This window comes from Notolepis coatsorum (assembly GCF_963971535.1).
Source record: "Notolepis coatsorum genome assembly, chromosome: 7".
In the NCBI taxonomy this organism is placed as follows: domain Eukaryota; kingdom Metazoa; phylum Chordata; class Actinopteri; order Aulopiformes; family Paralepididae; genus Notolepis; species Notolepis coatsorum.
This window is the reverse complement of record NC_140171.1, coordinates 7,226,266-7,236,138: the sequence shown is the minus strand read 5'-3', so window position 1 is coordinate 7,236,138 and position 9,873 is coordinate 7,226,266. Positions and strand designations below refer to the sequence as shown.

The 9,873-nt window shown below is 43.0% G+C and overlaps 1 protein-coding gene across 1 annotated transcript in view; it reads right to left on the bottom strand.

The window, feature by feature from the left end:
- LOC311232605 (calmodulin-regulated spectrin-associated protein 3-like) overlaps positions 1–9,873 on the bottom strand; it is a gene marked incomplete at both ends in the record, with an annotated part of 58,552 nt that overhangs the window by 38,018 nt on the left and 10,661 nt on the right. The window contains 5 exons of the mRNA XM_084319465.1: positions 5–43; positions 4,588–4,622; positions 6,005–6,091; positions 7,860–8,000; positions 8,559–8,845. Coding sequence (XP_084175591.1) covers positions 5–43; positions 4,588–4,622; positions 6,005–6,091; positions 7,860–8,000; positions 8,559–8,845 — 589 coding nt within the window. The remainder of the gene's footprint in view (positions 1–4; positions 44–4,587; positions 4,623–6,004; positions 6,092–7,859; positions 8,001–8,558; positions 8,846–9,873) is intronic.

Genomic DNA, 9,873 nt, shown 5'->3' with positions numbered 1-9,873 from the left:
AGGCTTATTTCCCGACTCCTTCAAACAAAAAGCGAATAGCATGCTGGATGGGAGGAGGGTGGCAGAGAAGAGAGGGAAGACAGGCGTGAGTGACCCTGGGCCGCCACCCCGCACAGTCACATGACACCTCCTCCGCTCAGGGAGGGGGGGGAGAGAGAGAGGGGGGGGGGAGAGAGAGAGGGAGGGGGAGAGAGAGAGAGAGACAGAGAGAGAGAGAGAGAGAAAAAGGAGCGACGGGGAAGGAGGAGAGAGGAGAAGTTGCGTGATACTTCAATAGAGGCCCTTCACGGAATGTTTAGAATGACCATTTTGTCCTCCATGTTGGAAGAAACGCCGGTTGTCATCTGTTGATATATGAGAAATATATATAATGATGTAATAACTACACAAACATTCCGTGCAAGGCCTCTATAAATATCGCAATAGGCCTGCTGTAAAGACTTCTTATACCTGCGATACCAAAGACTCTGAGGTATAGTGTCGTATCAGGAGCAGGGACGGTAACCAGATTGAACGGTGAGGTCCCTCTGGTTATTCCCACACCTTGTACACATCCACAATCTCACCGACACTGATTCTGTTCAAATATTAATGTTTTTTTTAAAGCCCCAATCCGACTTCTTCTTTTTTTTTCTTTTTTTATCAGAATAATGCTAGCCATAGTGTCGGTATGAATATGAGGGGGGGGGGGGGGGGGGGGAATATATACTCCAAATTTGAAAGGATATAATATCAAGACTAACTCGTAAAAAAAAAAAAAGCTGTTCTCAAGCGTGGTGTTGTGATCTGTATAGGGTGATACTTGCTCTGCTTTGGTATCGTAGGCGGAAACTGTGGTATTGTTGGACAACCCTCGCTTTACAGAGGATGATGAGAGGAATAAACGGAGAACAGAGTCTGCTGAAACGCTCCTGTTGCGGAACATTATATTACCACCGAAACTGGCCCCCATAAAAATGTCCAAACCCCCCCCCCCCCCCCCCCCCCACCTCAATGTACAGTCTCCTCCCCCTCGTATGTGTATATTTTCGGTTAGGATCTCTGTTTAACAGTACTGTATATTTGCATATCGTGTATGTCACAAATGTAACAGTACTGTATATATGTATGTCATAAATGTCATGATATATATCTGTATGTTGTTGTGTATGTCATAGATGTCATTATGAATTGAAAATGGGGGACCCTGATGTAAACAAGACGAAAGTCTTTCTCTGGTCTGCATCCCCTTAACAATTGTGTGTATTGAGCCGTACTGTATTGTACCCATTCTGCCATCTGTTAATAAAGTTTTCAATCATTCAATCAATCAATCAGCAGGTCAACGTGTCAAACCGTGAGAAATGAAAACACTAGGGCTGTACCGAACGCTTCGAAGCTTCGATCATAATGTTGACGTTCGAATTCTAAATCAACATTCGAATTAAAAAAATTTAATAAGACAATTTCTTTAATTTTTTTGTGTGTCTATTCAATCTGTTTAAACCAATGGGGGTTTTCTTCAAAGTTGCAGTTAAAGATTAGGCTACACTAATATTACAATATTATACTATAAGACGTCACCATCACTTCATTTTTGAAGTACATTTTTTTTATAGACATTCGAAGCTTCGTTCGAATACTTCAATCGAAGCTTCGAATGTTAAAAAAATGACATTGGGTACAACAGCCCTAGAAAACACAGAAGCGTTTCAGCAGGAGAGCAGACTCTATAGGGCCCCCGTACACATGCTGCCTTCTCCCCTACCGCCCGCCGGAAGACGCCCATGAGCTGGGTGCCCGTTATCAGGGGAGCAGCCGAGAGAGGGTTACGCCTGACGTTGCTAAGCGACCAAACTCAACGAGCTCAGTTAGGAGCTCTTGATGGCCCTGCGCGTCATGGTCCATCGCTGCGGGGAAGGAAAGATCCTCGCGGCTGCAACCGATTGCTTCTTGTCGAGAGATATTTCAATCTCAGGGCGTCGCCGCCGCGCCCTGGAATAAAAGGCGCTCGGGGCCGCGTGCGTGTGTGCCGCGACTGGGGTCCTTCTCACTTTCCAGCGTGGGTCTGGCGCTCGCTCGCCTACGTTGAATACGATGGTGTTTGAGGCCACAAAGAAAAACGTAGCATGTGTAGTGTAGGAGTCGCTGTTCTGTATTTCGGTTCAACCGTTATTGGAAAGCAGTAGGTGCTTCGTCTCGGTTTGTCTTTGACAAGGAGGCAGAGACACTGACATCATCATGCCTGGTCCTCACCCCCCCCCCCCCCCCCCCCCTCACTGTTTCATGCTCTACACCAGGGGTTCTCAACCTGGAGGACGGAGCCCCCCCAATAGGTCGCAAGATGACTTGAATTGAGGGCGAGGGGGAGGGGAGGGGGGGTCACAAAAACACATACAACATATTCATAATCTTAGTGTATCTATAGATGGTTTTTTTTTCTCCTGATGAAATAATGATTATTTGACATTTCAAATTAAACAGCCTTTTTTTTCTACGATTTCTCCCCCTTTTTCTGTATTTTTCTCCCATCCCAATGTTAGTCGTTATGCCAATTCCCAATCCCCTTCCTGGTCGTTGCGCACTCTACCCCCTACCGTCGGTCCGGGAGGGCGGAGACTATCACATGCTTCCTCCGACACATGTGTAGCCAGCCCACCGCTTCTTTCCACCTGGCAGCGCGGACTCTCACTGGGAGAGTGTAACGTGTGGAAGGTCACACTACCTCTCCCAGGTCCTTCCCTTGCTGTGCAGGCGCCCCGACCGAACTGTAGGAGTCGCTGTTTACAACGACCAGGACCCACCCACGCCGGCTTCCCTCCCGCTAACACTGCCAATTGTGTTAGTATGGACGGTCGGCCAAGCCGGAGGCACCACAGCCGGATTCGAGCGTCTGTGGTAGACAGACGCTTAGTCCGCTGTGCTACCCGGCCGCCCCACATACAACATATTTATAATCTTAAGTGTATAGATGCTTTTTTTTCTCCTCCTGATGAAATAATGATTATTTGACATTTCAAATTAAACAGCCTTAACACTATGATCGCCGATGACGAGTTTAGACGTCATTCCTAGCCATGCTCATTCTGCCGAAGACGCCGTAACTCGTCTTTGATGTCAATAATTCAAAAATCTGTGATCGAAATCATATTTCTCCTCCGGAGCCATGAGATGTACTGGTGAGCTCCACTCAACTGTCTAACGGTTCGTGAGCGCCATCTGGTGGCCGAGGGAGGGGCGCGCCAAACAGGAAGTGCTCATCCATATGTGGTCCGGGCACTCGCGATCGGTAGCCGGACCCCATCCCAACACACTGGATGATCAATCGCTCGCCCTAACTCAATAAACAACGTTATTTGGACGTATATAGTATTATACAACCTGGAAATGGTTCATCAGGATCAACATCCCATAATCGAAAACGGTCTACTCCACGCTGATCGTCCAACGGCGCGAGGAACATACGGTAAGATTCAGCGTTATATTCGAACGTGTTCCATATAAACTGCTATGATGAACATATGACCCACTCTGGATGAATCATCTAACGCTGCCCACGGAATTATAAACGATCCCCCGCCCATCATCAGATCATACGTAGATCATTCTAGAAGTACGTCCAGTTGAACGTTTTTATCTCGCGCCGATTGCTATCAAACTGTATTTCATCATCAATATAATGCATTTGGAGCTATAAATCAAGTTCTGGAGAAAGCTGCAGAAAGAGATGAAAACATACTTATACTTTAGACCATATTTTAGTATGAATATGTGAATGAAAAAGTTTAACGTTGCTATACCCTGAACAATACATATAAGACATTGAATGGGCCATAATAATGGCAATTTAGCAATAGAATTTAAAAAGTTATAGCCCTGCAAAGAAGGGGAACTTCTCCATAGACAAATAGAGCTGGCAAGGGATGGTAAATTATGAATTTAACCCATGGCGATCAAAGTGTTAAAAAGGAGAAACAAAAAAAACAGGGGGCGACACGGTTGAGAACCACTGTCCTGCAACCCTCTCCTGTTAACCCCTTCTTCTTCCGCTGCGAGCTCTGATGATAACTTGAGAAGCTTGAGATGTGAAACAGATGACCGATGAACATGAACACACGGGTCAAGATCAAGAGACCAGCTGCCCTTAAGCGTTGAGAAATGTAAATAAGCTACAGCTGAGGGTCCGAGACGTTATCTCAGTAAAGGTCAAGATCTCCTGTAGGGTGTTATACTAGCATGGTGCAGAGAGAGAGAGAGAGCGAGAGAGAGAGAGAGAGAGACAGAGGAGAGAGACAGACAGAGAGAGAAAGAGAAAGAAAGAGAGAGAGAGAGAGGAGAGAGAGAGAGAGAGAGAGAGACAAAGATAAAGAGAGAGAGAGACAGAGAGAGATAGAGAGAGAGAGAGAGAGAGAGAGAGAGAGAGAGAGAGAGAGAGAGAGAGAGAGAGAGAGAGAGAGAGAGAGAGAGAGAGAGAGAGAGAGAGAGAGAGAGAGAGAGAGAGAGAGAGAGAGAGAGAGAGAGAGAGAGAGAGAGAGAGAGAGAGAGCGAGAGAGCGAGAGAGAGAGATAGAAAGAGATAAAGAGAGAGAGAGAGAGTGAGGACACTTACTGGACCAGTTTCCAGTACCAGCGGGTGGAGGGACACTGCCAGACAGAAGCGAGGGATGAGGGAGGACAAAAAAAAGGGCGGGAGACAGGGAAGCGGAGGAGGTTAGAAGCTTTAGTGACACATTAGTATATATATATATTAGGGCTGACCCCTATTAGTCGATTAGTCGACTAATCGGTCGAAAGGAGCCTCTTAGTCGAATATTAAAAAAAGATTAAAAAAAAATGAAATTAAAAAAAATAAAATTTGCTTTTTCATTCTTTCCAAAAGCAAAGAGGCCTAGAAGCGTGGCTAACGCTAATGGCACGCATACCAGAGGCTAACTGCCTAAGAAAACAGGCACAGAGGCACTGAAAGAGGATTTCACCATCTAATGAACACACTAACTAGACAAATATCAAGATGTATCCATCAGTGGACCAATTGCATGCTTTTGCAGAGGACAAGAAGCCTTCAGTCGACTCCTTCAGACATTAAGCACCCCCACAGCCCAAATGAAAAAAAAAGAAAAAGAAAAAGTAAAACAAATGTTATTTTTATTTTTAATATTATACTTTTTTTATTTAATTTGTTTTAGTCAACCAATAGTCGACTAACGGCAAAATTTTGGCCAATCATAGTCGACCATCCAAATCCTTAGTCGGGGACAGCCCTAATATATATATATATATATAGAGAGAGAGATAGAGAGATATCACTGCAGTAAACTGAAGGGGTGTCAAGAGAGTTAGAAGATCATGTTATTCATGTTATTCATGCAGCTCAAAGGACATTTTCATAATCTGTATGTATACACGTGCTTGTGCATGTGCTTGTGTGTGTGTGTGTGTGTTCATGTGTGTGTGTGTGTGTGTGTATGTATGTATGTATGTATGTATGTATGTATGTATGTATGTATGTGTGTTTGTGCATATGTGTGTGTTCATGTGTGTGTGTGTGTGTGTATATATATATATATGTGTGTGTGTGTGTGTGTGTGTGTGTGTGTGTGTGTGTGTGTGTGTGTGTGTGTGTGTGTGTGTGTGTGTGTATGTATATATGTGTGTGTGTGTGTGTGTGTGTGTATATATGTGTGTGTGTGTGTATATATGTGTGTGTGTGTGTGTATGTATATATGTGTGTGTATGTATATATGTGTGTGTGTATATATGTGTGTGTGTGTGTGTGTGTGTATGTATATATGTATGTGTGTGTGTGTGTGTGTGTGTGTGTGTGTGTGTGTGTGTATGTATATATGTATGTGTGTGTGTGTGTGTGTGTGTGTGTGTGTGTGGTGTGTGTGTGTGTGTGTGTGTGTGTGTGTGTGTGTGTGTGTGTGTGTGTGTGTGTGTGTGTGTGTGTGTGTGTGTGTGTGTGTGTGTGTGTGTGTGTGTGTGTGTGTGTGTGTGTGTGTGTGTGTGTGTGTGTGTGTATTCACCGTCTCCTGGACAGGCTGCAGGTCTGTACATGTCTGTGGTTTGGGAGCCTCTTCCTCCTCTGTGCTCTCTCTCAACTTCTGGTTCAACTGCACACACACACACACACACACACACGAACACACCCACACACACGCACACGCACACGTTACAAACCTCAACCATAATGTGTGTATCCACCAGTGACCAAGTTCTTCCCCAGCGAGACGAGGAATCATTTCATTTGACTAGTAATAATAATAATAATAATAATGATAACAATAACAATAAAATATATTCATATAGTTCTTTTCTAGAACTCAAAGGGAGGGCCGGGGGGATGGGATAGATGGAGGAACAGGGGGATGATATAGGCGAAGGCAGTGGAGAAGAGACGGTCTTGAGGCGAGTGCTGGTATCTCTTCCACTTCACTAGAGGTTATGATGTAATGAGAGGTAATGAGGATATATGACTATTCTGATCATAGGTCCTGTTCTCTCTTACAGTACCTCCCCACCCACAGCATTATTATATAGCCGGCTATGAGGTTATATACTAAGTTGTATCGGTTATGACAATATAATAATGTGGTTCATCGTTTGTATTTGAGGGTCCTTGAGATAAAGACGTCGGGGACCCACTGCAGTAGATCAGTGGTAAAACATATAGTAAAACATATAGTAAAACATATAGTAAAACATACAGTAAAACATATAGTAAAACATATAGTAAAACATATAGTAAAACATACAGTAAAACATATAGTAAAACATATAGTAAAACATATAGTAAAACATATAGTAAAACATACAGTCAAACATATAGTAAAACATACAGTAAAACATATAGTAAAACATATAGTCAAACATATAGTCAAACATTTAGTAAAACATATAGTAAAACATATAGTAAAACATATAGTAAAACATATAGTACAACATATAGTAAAACATACAGTAAAACATATAGTAAAACATATAGTAAAACATATAGTAAAACATATAGTAAAACATACAGTAAAACATATAGTAAAACATACAGTAAAACATATAGTAAAACATACAGTAAAACATATAGTAAAACATACAGTAAAACATATAGTAAAACATATAGTAAAACATACAGTAAAACATACAGTAAAACATACAGTAAAACATATAGTAAAACATATAGTAAAACATACAGTAAAACATACAATAAAACATATAGTAAAACATATAGTAAAACATACAGTAAAACATATAGTAGTGCTGTGCTTTGTTCATACACACCATAGAGATTTACCATATAAATACTGTAGTGATTCATAATATTCCTGTGTTTATCATAAACACTATAGATTTACCACATAAATACTGTAGTGATTCATAATATTCCTGTGTTTATCATAAACACTATAGATTTACCACATAAATACTGTAGTGATTCATAATATTCCTGTGTTTATCATAAACACTATAGATTTACCACATAAATACTGTAGTGATTCATAATATCCCTGTGTTTATCATAAACACTATAGATTTACCACATAAATAATGTAGTGATTCACCATAGTATTACTGCAGTGGAATATTATAGAAATGTACAGTATGGTGAATCACTATCCTGTGGTTTTTAACACTTTCCCTGCCACACTACCAAACGGTTAACCCTTTCACTGCGACAATACACAGAAGGTTAACCCTTTCACTGCCACACAACAGCAGGTTAACCGGCGACCGTCGGTAGTGTGATAGTAAAGAGTTAACCTTCTGTCGTGTGGCAGTGAAAGGGTTAACCACAAAAAGACTATGTTTCTATAGTGCTTCACTGTCGTATTACTATAGTAATTGTTACAGCAGTACTATGGTTCTACTGTGGTATAACGTTCTCACCCGGTTGACCCAGAAGAGCAGGGCGTTCTCCCAGGGAGACCCCGCCCCCATCTGCTCCGCCTCCAGCGCCATCTTCACCCGGTCCACCGTCTCCATGGCAGCCAGTGACATCAAGGCGTCAATCAGGGCCAGGTGGGATTTCTGCACCAATCACAGGAGGAGGAAACAAGTGTCAGCCAATAGAGAGAGAGGAGGAGGGCCGGGGTGAGAATGTATCCATAATATATAACTTATGTAACGGTTTAGCAGAGGAGAGAGAGAGGGAAGCCAAAAATAAAGACCGAGGAGAACTGAGATACACATATGGACGGACGAACACACACACTCACACTATACACACATTGACAAACTACACACGCATGCACACACTCTTACCACACACACACACACACACACACACACACACACAAACTACACACATGCACACACACTCTTACCACACACACACACACACTGACAAACTACACACGCATGCATGCACACACGCACACACACTCTTACCCCACACACACACACAAACTACACACATACACACACACTCTTACCACACACACACACTGACAAACTACACACAATGACAAACTCCACACACACACACACACACACCACACACTCTTATACACACACGCACACGCACACACTTGCGCACCACACACTCTTACTACACACACACACACACACACACACACACACACACACCGTCTTGATGGGACTGTGGCGCAGGTCCTCCTCGGTGACGTCCACATCCTGGTCCTTGGGGCTGAAGCCCCTCTTGGTGAGGAGCCGCAGCAGGGCGGAGGCGTCGGCCGGGGAGGAGGACCCCTGCGACGCCGGCAGGGAGACCCCGCGGCGGGTCTGGTCCAGCAGGGCCTGCGCGCGGCAGTAGAGCTCGGAGGACAGCAGCAGCTTGGACACGCCGGGCTTCAGGTGCTCCTGGTCGTACTGGTCCCTGTAGAGGGGCTCCTGCATCTCCGCCGGGACCTTCTCTGTGGGGGGGGGGGGGGGGGGGGAGGGAGAGGGACACGTTTAGAGACCTTCTCTGTAGGGGGGGGGGACACACGTTTAGAGACCTTCTCTGTAGGGGGGGGGGAGAGGAGAGGGACACGTTTAGAGACCTTCTCTGTGGGGGGGGGGGGGAGACACGTTTAGAGACTAGTGTTGTCACGATACTGGAATTTCTAACTTCGATACGATACCTTGAAAAGTATCGATATTCGATACCATGGGGAAAAGATTTTGATCTTAAAATGTCAATTTCTTTATTACATTTTTTTTTTTCTTTTTAGCTTTTGTTGCTGGTCAATTCTCGTCACCTTCTCTCTGGTATTATAAGAGAGGAGAAATATAACACTTTTAAAACCCTTTGTTTTAGGGCTGTGCGATATGGCCTAAAAATAAAATCTCAGATTATTTATTTTTTAAATCCGATTTTACGATTTTAATCGATTTTTTTCTCATGAAAACTAGAAATCATTCAAATAACCTTTGTTTTTATTTGACACAAAAAAATATCAAACCAAGATGAATTTCCCTATTGGGATTGAAGTGCTGAAGTGAACTTTCACCAATCTTCATTTAAATCTTTTTTTTAATAATAATATATATATAAAAGATTACTCCTGATCAAACAAAGATGAATGTCCCTATTGGGATTAATAGTGCAATAACTTGCTTTTTCACCAAACTTCACTTAAAACAAATAAAAGGTGCCTCTTGATCATCAAACAAGAATTTATTTCCCCATTGCAGTCTGCTCTAGTCTATATCGGACCTCCATGAGCTACCTTTACTGTTTAAACAATGACCCAGTCAACTATTCACTTTTAGTTTAATACATGACGAGGCATTGTCTAACGGTATCTAGCTGGCTAGCTACTGATAGCTGCTGATATCAACAAATGCTCCAGCAATAGTCGACTCGAGTGCATAATACCTCCGTTCCCTCGTTAGCTAGCTCACATTAGATCTATCTGTCCCAGTAAACTAAATTGTCTTAACGTTATCTACCGGGCTA